The 16,936-nt window shown below is 41.5% G+C and overlaps 1 protein-coding gene across 5 annotated transcripts in view; it reads left to right on the forward strand.

The window, feature by feature from the left end:
• The first annotated feature begins 119 nt into the window (after positions 1 to 119).
• The window catches only part of DST (dystonin), a 296,284-nt gene continuing 279,467 nt past the window's right edge, over positions 120 to 16,936 (forward strand). For 3 of the 5 annotated variants that reach the window (XM_035322490.1, XM_035322492.1, XM_035322493.1), the window contains exons 1-3: positions 123 to 405; positions 672 to 706; positions 15,392 to 15,580. In XM_035322490.1, the coding sequence (XP_035178381.1) occupies positions 225 to 405; positions 672 to 706; positions 15,392 to 15,580 (405 nt within the window). In that variant the 5' untranslated portion in view covers positions 123 to 224. Of the gene's footprint in view, positions 406 to 671; positions 734 to 15,391; positions 15,581 to 16,936 lie in introns of all 5 variants that reach the window. The other 2 variants (XM_035322484.1, XM_035322491.1) reach the window with 2 other exon arrangements.

The raw sequence follows: 16,936 nt of genomic DNA on the forward strand, positions 1-16,936 counted from the left end.
CGCAGGGGGAACCCCGCCGCAACGGTCGGCTGCTGAGTCACGGCCCGAATTTCGGAGCCCCTCCTCCTCATCCTCCTCCTCCTCCATCTCCTCCTCCTCATCCTCCTCCTCCCGCCCGGCTGCCGGCGGCGATGCCCGCTCCGCTGCCGGGGGGAGACGCTGCCCGGCCCCCCGCGGCTCGCCGCAGCGCCTCTCTCGCACAGGGGCAGCCGCACGCCTGAGCCATGATCGCCGCCGCTTTCCTGGTGCTGCTGAGACCCTACAGCATCCAGTGCGCCCTCTTCTTGCTCCTGCTCCTGCTGGGGACCATCGCTACCATTGTGTTCTTCTGCTGCTGGCACCGCCGGCTGCACAAGGGGAGGCACCCCATCAAATCCGTCTTCTCGGGGCGCTCCAGGAGCCGAGGTGAGGAGCCGGGGGGAAGGGGGGGAGGGCGGGGGGGGGGGGCACTGACAGGGGGGCCTCGGCTGCCGGGAGGGGAGCGAGGGGGCCGGAAAACCCCCCCGGTGTCTCCACTACAGCGCAACTTTATGCTCAACTTCGTGCCGGGGAATTAAATATGAATAAAACCCCGGGGGGAGCCCGAGCCCGGCGGCGGCGGCGGCGGCGTAGCCCGGGGCCAGCCCGAGGTGCAGCCGGGTGCAGCCCCCCTCTTTCTGCTTCCCTTCCAGATGCTGTCATGAGAACCCATCACTTTCGCTCTGAGGTAATTTATTTAGCACGCAATTTCAAGGTCAGAAGTTGTTCTTTTTACCCGAGTACTTACCGTTACCGTCGTGTGTTGTGTGTTATTTTTAAACCCCGTAGCACGCTTTTCATTTTGCACGAGCGACACAATGCCCTCCTCTCCTTTTGGTTTTTATTTCATGTCTGTGTCTCAAATAAATCGCTCTACGCCAAATGCGAGCTCTTCACTTGCACCATCCCAGCCGGCCTGCTGATCCGTGCTATTGCCAAAGCAATCGGCCACTTCCAGAGGAGCTGCGCTCGCCGTACGTGCCAGACCTCCCTCTGCCCAAAAAGCGTCCCCCAGCCCCGTTCCTCACCTCACTGCAAAGAACCCAAAAAGCATCCCCCAGCCCCGTTCCTCACCACATTGCAAGGGTGTGCAGAGCTGGTACCTTGTGCAGCTGCAGAGCTCGCGTTTGCTTTGCCCTCAGCCCTCACCTGCGGGTCTCTGTCAGGAAGGAAAGTTGCCCGCCTCACTCGAGTGCTGCTACGGGAGAGCCCTGGGGGATCCAGAGCCCCGGATCGCTTGGCAGACACCTCATTGCATGACTCTGGTCTCAGAGGTCAGGGTGGTCAAAGGTCTTGCATGCCAGAGGTGGAAGTGCGACACAAAAGCCAGCCACCTCCTAAGTGGTTCTAATGAGGAGCGTAATTGCTGGGAAAACATGGAAAATAATATTTGTCTTAGCCCCTACTCTGCTTCCATGCTGCTCTGTAGAGCTCCTGCCTAGATACTTCTCCTGCCTGGCTTCCTGCTATTCATTTAAGGCATGTCTTCATGCTGCTGACTGCAATCCTGGAAGCATTTAGAGAGTTTTGCACTAAAATGATCTGTTGTTTTAAATTATTTGCATTTTTCCATACCCAGTTGTGGGTGAGAAAATTACCTGATTATGAGTAACGTTTTCAAAAGCATGCCTGTGGTACGTTTTTGTGATGTGGTTTCTATTGGAAATCAGTTGGAACTCCTAACTGTTTTGAAATTTGTATGCATTATTATGGCAAGACGATGCATGGAGCGTAGTCAGTGGAGAGGCCTCATGTCTTTAAACCCTGAGAGGTCTGTTTTTGTTGATTTTATGACTGAACGATTAGTGCTTCAGTAAAGCAAGCTAACAAATGTGTCCTTCGAGAAGTCAAGAGATTTTTTCATGGTTTAGTACTTCCAATATGAAGTACATGGTTTCCATGTAAGATTATCTTGCCGTTGAGCCTGGACAGAGGTTAAGGTTTACGTGTTGCTCTGTTTTGAGATATATGTGGTCCTGACTGCTGACTCTTAAAAGGGAAGTTTGCAAATGACTAATTGATTTTTGGTAATCTGGTGTGCGGTTACTTGTCTTGACGCCCAGTAAAAAACAGGCGCATTTGAAATATTTCCTAGGTATTTCCATTTACTGAACAATACCAGACCATACAGACCAAAAAGAACTATTGGATTCCTTCATAATTTTCTACATTATGTTTAAACAGAGTAGCGCCACTGCTAATGGTCTAAGCTGCCCGTTTAAGTAAGTGGTGGAGCTGTTTTCACAATCATTATCTGATCATAAGCTTTTTATTCTTAAGAGAAAACGATGACTCATTTGACATCATTAAATTTTCATTTTCCAGTTGTTTTTTTTTTTTTTTTTTTTTCAAGTAAAACCTTATTTTAATGAATCTAATTGAATTGATTAATAACAAGTTACAGGCAAGCTCTCATGAAAATATTGGCAACATTATTTGAAACAGAATTTGACATTCTCGGTCTATATCAGAACAAAACATTACGCGCATCCAACTCCAACAGGACTTTAATGAAAGCAAAGCATGATACATGAAAATGTGAGCTTTGTGTAGGTTATTTTTTCTCCAAAAATAAACATAGCATCAAATCTCCAAATTTTATAGCACAAGGTCCAGCTGCTAGCTTCCACTATGCTTAGTTGTTTGTCAGGTGCAATTACAAATGGTGTTCCTTGATGATGATAAAAGGTAATGAAAAAGAGTTTGATAGTAAATAGCAATGGGTTGGCATTCATCTCCTGAGAGCTGTGTTCAAATACGACTTGCATCGCGCATGAACGTGCAGGTGGTCTAGTGGCACTGCACAGAGAATTATAATTGCACTATCTACAGAGCGGTTGGCAATTCCTGCATGATTGGCTGCACGCCAGGAAAGCCTTATATTTGGAAAAATAGATGTGTAGCAAATTTATGTTCAAGTTCCTTGCCAGAGCCGTAGCTGTCGTGGTGCATGCCTACATTGTCTTTGTCTGTCTTCAGCAGAGAAGTATTTAATCATGTTAGTCCTGAACCGCACATAAAAAAATAAAAATAGTAAAAAGACCATGGTAGAGTGATTATTATATTTGAAAATGCATGTATGATCCTTATCGGATACCTATTTTGAGTTTTATATGCCATTGTGTATTCAATCCACCATTACTTCGCCCATTTTTGAGGGTCTTGGTCCTGTCTCATTATTATACCGCAAAAGTCTATGCAGATATTCCTTATTGTAGAAGGAACTTGAAACACTTGACCCCCTGCCTCAAAAGGAGGTAAATTTGCATTGAGTCGTTATGAATATCAAGTAGGTTAAAGTCTGGCTTTGTTAGAGGTGCTTCATAACAGAGGAATTAACTCGCAAGAAGATGCGATCGCGAGTTTACAAGATAGCACAGTTGTGTTTCCACCTCCCCACCAACATTCATTTCCTACCATCTGAAGTTTGTCAGACCTGTTTTTTATGTATTCTTTGTTGCAGTCGTTTAAGTTCTTCATGACTGTAACTGCTCTTAGGATTCCCCTCCATTCTTCAGGCATTAGAGGTATTCCTTGAACTAAGACAGGAATCACACCCAGAATAGTTAATGTTTCTCATCTGAGGTAGACCTAGATATGCCAGAGCTGTAAAAAAGAAAACAAGTAAATTTCCAGCAGAAATACTCATTGCTTACCTGACAAATCAGACTTTGATGTAGCTATTTGAAATATTCTCTCCCTTCTTTATTTTGAGAATCAGTTGCAGAACTGAATGTCTGTGTTGTACCAAAACCACACCAAAATAACAACTAACTCAGTGAGAGTGTTGCCAAAATAAGGACTACGATCCTTTTTTTTAATTCCTTGCATATCAAAAATTTTATATTAATGATCCAGTTACTTTGTGCTTGCCTTGCTCTCTGTAGGAGTTTGTTTTTTCATGAAGTATAGGAATTTTCTCTGAGTGCTTTGGGGGCTTGATAGATTTAAATGTTTAGCAGCTTCTACTTTACAAATAGGTTTGAATGTTTTCTGTACTTTACAATTTAAAAGCATTGTTTGATGTGCTTGTGTTGCCACTTCTTGTGATTTCAGTTCCTTCCTGAATGAGTTTTCCTTATTTTCTAAGCCTCTGAAGTCATGGGATTATGTGAGATTTCTACCTTTCAATTAAAAAAAAAAAAAAGATATCTTGAACATATGCAGGTCAGAGGCTTCTCACAAGCTTTTAGAAGACTAGCCTGCTGCAAACGTCTGTCTAATAGAATTAATAAAAATGGTACAATTCTTAAAACTTCATTACTCAAGGGCAAGAATTCGTGAATGGGTAGGTTCCCATTCAGGATTTTTAAGTAGTTGGCTTTTTATGGGATTGTTAAGGGATAATTGTGCTAATTGCTAAACCAGTTGCTGATGGTTATCATATTATTGGGAAAACATCCAATAGATGGAGAAATCTTTAGCCTGAAATTCTCTCTCAGCTTTACAGTTTTCCCTTATCTCACCTTTTAAATTTTAAATACGACGATGTCAGGACCAGAGGGTCTTAGTGTCTGTGGGCAGTCAGGAACAAACACTACGGTATCTTTTTCTATTTATTTTATTTTGACTCGTATATTTTGGTCGAGCTTTATGTGAATGGTTCCACTGAGACCTGCAGGTATAATCCTGCTAGGAAGCAAATTCATACAAGTTTTACAGTCTGCTGTAAATCCTGACTTTGCTTTAAACAGGTGCATGCCAGGTGGGACTAGTCATGTGAGGAAGCCAAACAGGAGTGGACCCTTTATGAAAAGGCTCTGGGGAGGGATGGCAGTGTATATCAACCCCAGCTGTGGCAAAGGAATAACATTTTGTCACTTGGGTTTTGCAGACCGCCTGTTTTCTATGTAAACTACTGAACAGTCACTACAAGATTACGTAGGTCAGCCAAGTCCGATGACGATTTTTAAGAGCAAATACATTTGCTAACTCATCTATTGTCATACAATAAATAAGCTACTGCACAACAATTTCCAGTAAATGCATGTATTGACTTTGCCAACAGTGGATGCCCAGAAAAGGTGTTTGTGTATTTATCCTTAAGCATAGCTTTGTCATAATTGTCCCCTCTTCTCAGGCTGATTGTGAGACAATTGCAAAAAAATGAAGTTCTTGGTATCTTACAAAACAATAATGAGTAGTCTTTGAAGACTTGTGCTATAATTCATCGTGACCATTGTAGAGTTATTTATAAACTACTCCAGATATGCAGTGCTCCACTGAAAAGAGAAATCAGCAGACCCTCTAGGCTGAATTTTCCTCTTCTGTTTGTTTGGAGGAAGTGCATTCAAAGAGCTACAGAAATGTACAGGGCTGTCCAGAAAAATACATTCATTCACCTATTCAGAGGCAGTCTCTTTGTCTTTGCAGAGCTGCATCAGTCTGAAAATGTTTTACCTTTGTGTTTGACATGTTTTTCCTCCAGATTATCTAAACTGTTTTTCCATTAGTTCTCTTAAGAGTTAAAGAACAAGTTCAAGAGAAAATAAATTGGAGACAAAAAGAAATGGTTTTCTTAGATGTATGAATGCACATGTATAGGAATGAATGGGGGTCTATAAATGCAGGTTATACTGACAAGGACAAGTCTTCCTATCCGTTTTTCATAACATGCCCCAAACAGAGTAAGTCACACTGTGCTATCACGTAGCAGGTTAGGTACCGCTGAGATTCTGTTACTGTGCCTTGTCTGTCCATTACTGTTTGTTGGTTTTATTTGTGGCAGAACTGTACTTGGACGGATGCTGGGCTGAGCTGTGAAGCAGCTTGCTTGACAGTCATATCACAAATTAGATGGCAACTCCCCGGCTGCTACAGCAAGGTCACTTGGGTTCCCAAACTAACTCTGTATGAGGTAACTCAGGTGCCTTTACTCTGCACTACAGCGTGGTATAGAAATGCCCTATATGTTTCTATAGCCACCTGGTTTCCCGCAGCTTTATTGAAGCTTCTGACGGTAGGCAGAGCATTGAAATGCTGAGGGGATCTCTTCTCATCTCCATCAGTCACTTGATAGAGTACTGACATCATGTCACAGTCCGCATCCATGGATAAGACATGCTCTCAGCGCGCTGCGTTTTGGGACCTGCATTAAAATGAGCACATCCTCACAGCTCTGACAGGACATGGATAACCACTGCATAAAGATCTGCTGCGTAATCAAAGTTCTTCTTATTTAATTTCCCATTAATATAGTTGTATCAACAGCCTCCCAGCTGTCGCGTAGGTATTCACATACTTACACTGGGGCTCGGTGTCCCCTGCTCTATCTGGAAATGTAGGTTTTAGCGGTGGTTGCAGCTTCAGGTATGTTGTATGCCAGTTTGCAGTTGACAGTCCTGGTGCACACAAGCAGCTGCTTGCAAGCAAAGCCAAGCCCTGGTTTCAAGGGGCTGCAGGTGGAGCATGGCTCGCCTGTGTCTGTCTGTACCTGTGTGCTGAATGGGAATTGTCAAATTCTGGCTGAAAGTAACTTCACGCTGAAACCGTGAATTAAAATAGCTGAGGCCATACCTGTGGTGACCACACATATTACCACATCAGCTGGAGAAATGACTCTTCTTGTACAGACTGAAAGGATCGTGCAGGGGTCTGCAGACCACATGCCGCTCAGAAAAGCCTAACTATCTACGCTTGGTTACTGTGGTTAGATTATAAGAGCAACAGGTTGGGTTGTGGATGCACTTTCCGAAATAGCTCAGTGCTTCAGGCAGAGGCTATCCAATGAAAGGAAACGGTGCATGGACAGGGTAGCACTACCCTCAGGGCTGTTTCAGCTCCTGGACTATTGTATGCGTTTTCCTAGGGCATGGAAACGCCACTTGTGAGCTTCTAGAAAGAGAGGCCCCTTGGATGTGCAATGGAAGACCATGCTGAGGGTAAGGTCACTTTGCTCTTCTCATACAGAAGCAGGTTCAGTTGAGCTTGGCTTGTTTGGCTCAGCCATGTTAAAAATGAACAGATGCAGAGCTGTGGCTTCCCAACCTGCCCCCATGCTGCATGGTCTGGAGGGCATATTGGGCCCCAGCCCTGGCTTGAGGAGGAGTGCTCAGGCTCCTCCATGTTTCCTGGATGAGGACTTAGCACTGTGTTGCAGAGATGCTTGAGTTAGTCTTCACACCCACTGCTTATATGGCTCATCCTGACCTAGTGCTAGATTGCCAGGTCATATTTGAGTTGATTCCTTGTGCTTCTCATTCACCTGCAAGCTGTGTGCCTGGGTGCCTGTTATCTCGGTGCTTCTTCTGTCCAAAGCCTCCGAGCCCCAGCTGTGCTCCCATGTGCCCTCCGGCCCTGCATCAAGGAGAGGCAGGGGATGGCTCTTCCTGACTTGTCAGTAGCCATGAAACACGAGTTACAGCTGAAGGGTGAAAATACCGTGTCAGCTATAGGAACTAACTGCAGCTGACATTTGGGCAAAGACACGTTCCTCGCAGCTCGTGCCAACGTCCTTATCACCTCTGTCCACTCAGCGGTTTGAACGGCAGTGCTCAGCTTCAGTAGAGCAAACGGGAAGCGAAGCACAGATCTTACACAGCTTAATTTATGGATATCTAAATTATGCTGAAATGCATAATCATGTCAGATTGAGGTATTATATTTATCCTCCTCTTGTGTTCTAGAGAGAACAAAATGATACAACTAGGTCAAGGCATCGTTCCCTTCTGATCTGCTGCTGCCACCTTAATGCGTGTAAAGTGCAGCTGGAGTTGGAAAGTGACTTTGCAAGAACAGCATCCTCTTACACAGCAGGATAAGCTCCCTGTAAGCATTTACAGCTTACAGTCTGCAGAGCTGTTCAGCTGACCCAGTGTAGGTGCCTGCTCTAGGAGGAGCTGAATAGGTCTTCAAGCCTCACTAACTCTATTGACTGAATTTTTCATTGGCTGTAGTAGGATCTTAGAATAGCTCCAGGAGAAAATGCTGGTATCTGCATCCAGGTATCTCAATAGATACCTGAATTCCTCCCCAGCGATCTTTATTTACATACATATATATGTATGCCTATTAAATCTCTCATTCATCATGCATCTGTTTTACACTTGACACCTGTCTTCGTGTGCTGAGGTGGCGTAAATTCTCTCTCCAGTTTGCTCTCCAAACAAGTGCACTGTACAGATACAAGTGATTTCTTTCTATTAGATGTTGGGCAGCCATTGTGTGATTTAGCAATCTGTGTTACTTCTTATTCTCCTTCTTACTGCATTTTTAATATTTAAAAGGTCATTTTCCTAGTTAATTCCTCCTGGTGGGCTCAGGATATATACCATCCATGCTGAGGAGAAATGATGAGGTGGAAAAGAGAGAAAGAAGCGGAAAGGGGACATGCTTGGGAAATGTGCTGGTATATTCTAAACGCCTTTGGCCCTTGCAGACCACTGATCAAGCAGTACTCTGATTTATTTTTGTTCTTCAAGAATTGTTCTGTTCCTCCTGTAGGCTTGTGGTGCCCTGAGGTAATAGGGAAGGAACTGGGACAAGCTATCACAAAGGCAAGACAGCAGTGGAGGGCTGCAAGCCTTCTTGTTAGGGAATCATACATAGGAGCACCGAGAGAACAGGCCAGCTTCTGTGGTTTATAGATTTAGACAGGAAAGAGTATTTAAAGGGTATCTTGAGGCATAACTGGGGACACTGGTTATTTGCTTACACAAGATCAGTTTTCTTCTATCAAATCTTACTTGCTCTGATAGGAATCCTAACCCCATGATTAAACAAACAACAACAACAAAACATGTGAAACAGCAGTGTAATACAGCAGGGGTTATTAAAAGTTACATTCTCAATTCACATTTAAACTCTGGGATCAAACAAAGGTTTTTATGTATACACTTGGGGGCCCATTTAGGAGCTGGAAAGCAGGTTATTGGTATTGTATTTTCATGAACCCAGTTTGAAAAGTAATCTTGCTCAGGTTACGTAAAAGACAATAGCTCGTAATCCCCTTTGAATGTTTGGGTTTATCTTGGAAAATTTAATATTATATGACACATGCCAAATCGTAGTCTTCAATATTCGAGAAATAGTTCCTGCAGTGTTTAGAAGCTAGGCTTTAAAAGATAAGAATAATATCTCCTAAAATAAATTGAATACATGCAGTGAAGCATCGGTGAAAGTTTGTTAATCAGGGAGTGGAAACTGAACATGAAATCCTGCATTTAATGCTTTAACTCTTGATTCAGATCTTTATAGGGGTAACCCTGAGCTAGGATTAAAGGAGGTCAATAAAAGCACCAAAAAAAATAAAAATAAAAATAATTGCATTCTATTTTTAGAACCAACAAAGAGCAAATATGGTTGTTCCCTCCATGTGTGTTTGTGGAGTAATATACTGAGTGAATGCAGGCAGTCTTCCTGCTATAGAAGACTAAGACCCAGCCTTAATTAGCAATCTTTATTGTTAGATGTGTTGGTAGTTTGGAGGACTTAATTTGAGTCCTGGATTTTGACTTGAAATTTTTGGACTGGCAATTAAATGGTTACCCTTGTTGTTGTTGTTGTTTCATTTTGTTTCTTTATTAGTTTGTAAACTGAGGATATTTGGCATGGAAGTCACCATGGGAGAAGAAGGGGAATAACGTGGCCTTGCTCACTTTCAAAGTTAAAGCTGATCTTACAACCCAGATGCATGTAAACATATGTATGTACATGAAGCAGAAATACTCTCCGAAGCTCTCTCTTCCAGCCTGCAGGGGAATTTAATACAATAAATTGATTTAATATTTAATTAAACCTGCCTTTTGAGTTCCAGTAGCCATGTCAGCCATAGGGTTGGGTTCTATTTTAGCCTGTCTGCAAAAAGCTCAAAACTCTGGTGTCTTGAGAGGGGCTCTGGTGCTCTGCATACTGATGTCTCCAGGCCACGAGATGTTGGTGGTTGCATATACATGAAAGTTTCCAAGCTCTAAGCAGACGGTAACTGACAATTCAAAGACTGTTTCCTGAGGCCATTAATTGACGAGGATAATAGATTCTCATGCACACACAGCCACTGTCAAAAAACCTTAAAAGCAAGCACTCAGGGTTGGATGTCCTATCTGAGCTTCCTTTGGTTTTGATGTTCATTAGTGTATTTGCTAAAGTGATTTATCTACGGAACTTACTCAAAAATCTGTAAAGGCATTTGCCAATACAGCTGAGTTGTGTTGTCATTCCTGCTATGGAAAGCTGCTTAATGCTGACTAGCAGTTTTTCTACAGTTTACTGAAGCTCTGCCAGAAGGTAAACTGGGTCACAGTTCAGTCTCTGCTGAAGTTAACGCAGCTGGACTTCCCGTAAGGCATTCAGATTTCTCTTAATGCCTGGCGACTCTGAAAATGCATACCTGTTGGAAAGATTAGGTTACAAGAACTCTGACTCTTGATATATTTTGCATAAAGTACAGATTGGGAAAAAATGAGAGATCGGTAATTTTTTTAAATCAGGCATAAAAATAGTAGATAACATGATGAAAGCAGTAGGGATAGAATAGAGGGAAAAAGGATCTGGTGAATTACAGAATAGCACATCAAAGGAATGGAGCAGTCAAAGATTCAAGTCACCAAAGCAGTAATGCACTCATGAGATAGCACTGCTGTATTCAAATGGCCCTATTAAAGTACCAGATGAAGAACTAAAAAGAGATGCAGAAAAATAAAAAAGAGAAAGGAAAATAAAAAGGTTTACCCCATTATCCAAGATGTCTCCATCTGTAAGTAAATAAATAAAAATAAGCATCAGACAAGTTGCTTAGAAAGTTTCAAAATCTGTTTTTTTAACATTAATGGCCTTGGAATGGGAATAGGCAATGACCTGACAAAGCCTGCAGTGTGTCACGTACTTGGTTATCAAACACCAAAGAAATTCTGAGGAACAGGACAAATGAATACATGTGCTGTTCAATGTTAATGAATGGAATGCTGGGCATATTACAGGGAAAAGTGATGTTATACACTTTATTAATTTTTAAGTTTATAGTCTCCAGAAAGAGCCTTCTGAATTACTGTTGATAATTCAGTGATGAGCTTTGTTGGATATATAGCTTGATCAAAAAAGCAGATGGGATGGGAAATATTTAAGCAGAATAGAACACAATACTGTTAAATATATTTATCAGTAATACAAATTTATAAGAATACAGTGCTGAATGGGGATCTGGCAAGGGTTATTCCTGTGAATAAGGACACGTAAAATTCTCAGACAAAAAAAGTGGTATAAGGGAGTGGAATTATTTCATGTAGAAGAGGAAAAATACATGGAAAGACGAATACTGTACAGAAGGAAGACTTCAGCCTCCGTGTGGTCATCATGAGTCAGACCCAGTCTGTCTAATTTTGGCCACTTGCAGCATCGATTGTCTGAGGGCGAAGCAGTCAGCCCGGGCTGCCTTTATGGCCAGCCAAGGGGAGCAGTCGTTCTTTGACCCACTGGCTCCAAAGGGAGCCCGGGGAGCTCTGCTGAGAGGGATCCCACGCTGCGTTTCTGTGCACAAATTAGGCGCTGAATCAGAGGTGTGAAGCTAAAATTTGGCAGGATAAGAAGATTTATTTATTTATTTATTTTAAACTGAGCATCTTGCTGTGGAATTCATTTTACACAACCAGTCGGTTGTGCACACTGGAACACGGTGCCCAGATTTGGAGCATTCATCATTGGGTTGGATGAAAAGACGAACACAAAAGGTCTGTTCAATATTACCACACTTCATTCCAGAAAAAAACAACTTGCAGAGAAGACATAAAAGGATTAATTCACAAAGTTCAGCTAAAAGGCAGATCTTCCTAGCCTCTTTCCAGAGGCAGAAGTGCTCCCTTGAGAGAGTTAACCAGAAGGATGAGCATGAATACTTTTGGAGAGCAGATAATCCCAAATCGTTCTTGTTTCTTGTCTTCCTCTGTGATACCTAAAACTGGTTCTGGTGGTCATTCGAGTTCTTTAAGGAATAATACCCTGTGGTGTAAATCCATGCCCTTTGTGTGGTTATTTTAGAATTTAGAAGAAAAGAGAGGTTTTTTTTTTTAAAAAAACATGTATTTGAATTTGCACTTGTTTGGTTTGTTGTGTCGTAATTTTATAGGGATAAAAAATGAGTCAGGCAGCCAGGTCTAGGAACAGCTCACTCTCAACGCAAAGAACGAGAAAAGGTTTTGTCAGGGTCCAGTGACACAGCATTCACACGACACCAGAAGCTACCAATTGCTTATCAGTGTTACAGCGGCCTTGTATTGCCTGGTTGATCCTAAGGTCTCTAGCGTTTCCTCAGTGATTTGGGGTCAGATGGTGTACTGTGTGTCCACCTGAATATTTTGTATTGCTTTTCTGCTCTCCTGTGTGAGCTCTGGCTTACTGCACAGATACTTCTCTTATTTTCACTTATTTTTATTTTTTTAATTTTGATTGCTAAGTTAGTATGACAAGTTCTCAACTATTTTCAACTTTGGGTTCAACTGAAGGGTAAGAAATGCAGGTGACACACTGAGCATCTGTTCATTTAGCTGTTGAAGGCATCGCTGGCTGCTCTGGTTTTGCACTGAGCCTGGGAGTAGCGGCTCCCATGTATTACATCACTTTTGAGTCATTCCTGCATTTTTGATTGCCAGATTTTGAAATCTTCCAGATTTGGGTTTTTGCTCTGGCAAAGTCTCGTTGCAGAAATGAGTAAGCATTTCAAGTTTTGGCCTAAGGACTCTGCCCTGGTATCATTATCTTTGTTGATAAGGAATTAATTTTCCACCTGAAATCATGATCCTTGGCCTTTATCGCATTATAATCCTCTCCAGAGCGACCATTTGTGATACTGCAGACAGATTATGACTTCAAGTAAAGAACAAGCTGCAGCAGTAGAAGCAGATGAGCTCTTAAAGAGATAAAGATCCAATTTTCTCGCTAGTAATAAACAGCAAAACAGGAAAATATATAAAAATACAACAGAGAAGAACTGACCGTAAACAGACTTTTCTGGAAGTCACAAGTGACTTTTTAGAACTGAAGCACAATACTCAATTAGTAAACCCCGAAGTATTTTGAAGTGAAGTCATTCAGAGAGAGACCCACATACTTAAATCCCTATTTGGCATGTGCTCTAAGCACTTTTAGAGCTGCTTAGCGTCTACCAAATTCTTCTGTTACGTAAACATACTTTCCCAAAGAGTTTTATCTGCCTAATGGGGATGGGAGTGTGGTAGGGGAGTGTCTGAAGTGCCAGGTCTGTAACCTGGCTTCACCCAGTAGCCATTATCTGTGAATGAATCACAATCTGTTTAACATTTAGAAAATCAAAATAGATTTGTTGGGTATTTTGGTCTCTTAAAGAGGATTTTGCTTTACTATGGAATAATCCCTGATGCACACTAACATTTTTTCAGATTTTTTTTCTGTAACAAGTAAGCTCTGTAAGAGTAGTTGTATTTTTCCCTATTATCCTGAATGTCTTCGTACCATGGATGATGCACTGTGAGTATTAGTTCACAGTGTGCAGAGAAGAAGGGGCAAAAGCTTTTCCCATTGCAATAGTATGATGGAGAATCTCACAGATTTACATCTTTGAATGTTTAGAGATGTTCCTAGATCTTCCGCAGGTCTCTTGGCTGCAGGAGCTTCCCTGCTGCTTGTCTTAGCTGATATGGGCAGGGTCCTGCTTCCATTAAGGATACTGGGAATCAAAGTCAGGAGGGATTGTAAATCAGGATTCAATTTTGGTTGTATCTTTTCATCATGTGTGTTTCATAGCCTCGATGTGGCACATGTATGAACCTCCTGCATGGACTAAGTAGAGCTGGACTCGATTCCTGTCCAGGAACAGAAGGTTGCTACAAGAAGTTAGATCAGCATCCAAGCTCTGATCCTTCATCTTGGCACTTCAGCCTTTTCACATCCCGTTGCATGCTATATTACATCTGTAGTAGCTACTAGCATGTGTATGTAAATGTGTTTGTGTGTTTTGGCTGTTACTTTGTGGAGCAAACCTTTAAAGAACTAAAACTGCCTGTCTCTTGTAGTGCCCAGAATAGACTGCATCTCTCTCCCCTTGCAGTGGAATGAACATTAGAGGAATAAATCCAATCTGTACAGGGAGTTATGCAGCTGATTTTTGATTACTTCAGTCCATGACCATAGCAACATTTGAGCATAGTTTTTCCATGTTGATTTCCTAATTAAAAAATACAAAAGGAAGGAAGAAAAAAAACCAGCAAGTTTACAAGGAAATGTATTGCTTCCCCTAGTTTTCAACTGTCTGGAGCTCAGGGCATTGAAATTCACAGCATAGATAGCTTCAGTTTTAGCTAAAATCTCTGTTCGTAGAAGTTGTATTGTTTATATGGACCAGTCATTTCTGAGTCCTGGGTTTGCTGAAAAAGGACTTTGGTGGAAATATTTTAGTGGAATGAAAAGAAAGTAGAAAAATAGGAACTGTTGCATCTATTCCTGATTTTGAAAGGGAATGGAGCACTTGAACTGCAGACTGTCACCAAGGACATAGATTTGGCCCATTTATCCTGAAAGCCGATAGGACCAAGAAAATGAAACTCCTATTTACAACCTGGCCAGGTTTAATAGCAACCAACATTGCATTCAGTACAGATGACGCGTGGCAGGCTCCTGCGTGCTTGTGGTGATTGGTGCAGAGGGAACCTAGTGAAATGAGAAAATGTTCTGTGAAAATGCTCTGCAGGTAGCAATACAGAGCGTGCATTGTACTTGTTGCCATTAAGTAAATGAAATTCTGTAAGGCTGAGAGGTTCTGGATGATGTTCAGAGGTTTTCACAGCAAACCTCTATAAAGCATTTGTGAAGGGCAGCTTTTTCTGAGATTATTATTTTGGCCAACTATGCGTGCATTTCCCAGACAATAGCAAGAGACAGATGTCTCTCCTCATTATTTTATTCCAAATGGCAAGGTCTCCCCCCAGATCTAGCAGCATTAGGACTCTTAACAAGAACAGTTAGTCATCATTGTGTTGCTAGCTACCAATTTTTCTTCACTTTAATTCTCAGAAAATAAAATTGGTATTTTCTGCTCACAATTCCTAAAACAATTTCTCTTGAGGAAGTGAATGAACCTGGAAAATTTTAATTATAAATTTTAGATTATAACTATTCAGTTACAACTAACTGAAAGTGTGGGCTTATAAAGAAAAGCCACAGGAGTTACTGCTACTAGCTGTGTCAATAATATGCATAACTGAGAAATATAAAATAAACATGTCATTTACAGCACTTGACACCATCTCTTTATTGTTACATGCAGTATATATGGGCATCATACTAATTTAAGATGAGCATGCTTGTATCTCAAGTTCTTGTAATCATTAAGGTCCTGTGCTATTTCTCTGTTGTTACATGGCTCCATTCTGTGAGGTGTGAAACACAATGATTGCTTTTTTGGTTACAGGGCTTTAGATCAAGTCCTCGTCATGCCAGAAGACGTGTAGCACCTCGCCTTGAGGAAACACAGCCTCTAGTGGAAGCTCACCACCTAAGCGAGCAGGAAACCTCTGTAAGAAAAAGGAAAATCAAGAAAAGCAGCCGAGTACAACCCGAATTCTATCATTCTGTTCAAGTTACCCCAACTCGAAAACCTGTAAGTATTCTACCTTTAGGGATAAATAGCACTGAAAGTATATTATAGAGGCATGTAATATAATTCTGATTTTTGGGCCATCCATATGCTGTTCCTCAATTTTAAAAAGCTTTTCAGTTCTCATATTCAGTGAATCTAGATATAAGTGGATTAGGCTATATTTAACATTGATTTATAACTCTAAAAAATCTAGTTTTGAAGAGGGTTTTTTCAACTTTGATTTTGATTTAATGTTCGGTCAATAGTTAATATTCATATATTTCATTTGATAGTTTTACACTGATATTATTTAACAGATTTTTATAGCACACGTTATTGAAATTCCTCACCCAGATTTATCAGAGATTCTATGTACTGAACCCAATTTATATTAAATCTCATTACTGCATACAATTTTTGAGGTCTCTTCTGCTTTATACAGTCTTTACAATCTTTCTGCTCAACAAAAATTGAATTGAATCGTAATTGCTCTTTGCTCTTCAGCTAGGTCTATATATACATAGTTCTTTTAATATTGACGTCCTACTTTTAGTGACGAAATACGACTATTCATTGAAACACTTGTACGGTTCCTAATGTGAATGCATGTAAAGTTACTTCCTGCAGACAGAATGCTTTTCTCTTTTTAATGAGAGTTCACTGCTTTGATGCATTTGCTGACTAACCTATCTGTACCAATGTTAAGGGGCTTGAACTACTTCAAGTACTGCTTCAAGAACTACCACTACTACATTAAGCCAGTATTATTAAAAAGGTAACCACTGAGCATACCATAATAAAGATTGTCTCAAGGTTGCTCCAGCCTAACTGAACCTTCCTGGATTTCTGTTAACTCAGCACCAAGAATTATCAGTAAGGTCTGAAGTTGGTTTGAAAAAGAGCATTCCCTGGTGTATGTGGTCTGTGAGAGCAAGAAACTTCTGCCTAGAAAGGAAAGCCGGAGCTGCAGACACCAGCCAGAATTGTTACCTGTTAGCAGATGCACTTAGTTTCTCTGCTTTCACTATGCTGCTCCTCAGTTTCCTCTGTTCTCTCATGCTTCTACTTCTCTGTTATTTGTTTTACTCTGCTGCTGTTCCTATTGTGCAGTTTGATCTGGCTGATTTGACTTCTCCTCTTCTTAAAATGTTCCTTTGCCTCTCTGCTGTGTCCTTTCAACTCCCATCTGACCTTGCTTTCCAGACTGCTTTGTCTGACTCTGTTGTTCTTGTTAGGTCTCCAGCCTCTAACCATGTTCTTGTCTGTTCATTACTTGCTTATCATCCCTTCACTTTGTTGTCCTTTTTTCCTCTCTTCCATCTCCTCTATTTTCCACTCCACCTATTCTTTGCATTCCCTTTTTTGTGTGATTGTTCT

This window comes from Oxyura jamaicensis, chromosome 3, assembly GCF_011077185.1.
Source record: "Oxyura jamaicensis isolate SHBP4307 breed ruddy duck chromosome 3, BPBGC_Ojam_1.0, whole genome shotgun sequence".
In the NCBI taxonomy this organism is placed as follows: Eukaryota; Metazoa; Chordata; class Aves; order Anseriformes; family Anatidae; genus Oxyura; species Oxyura jamaicensis.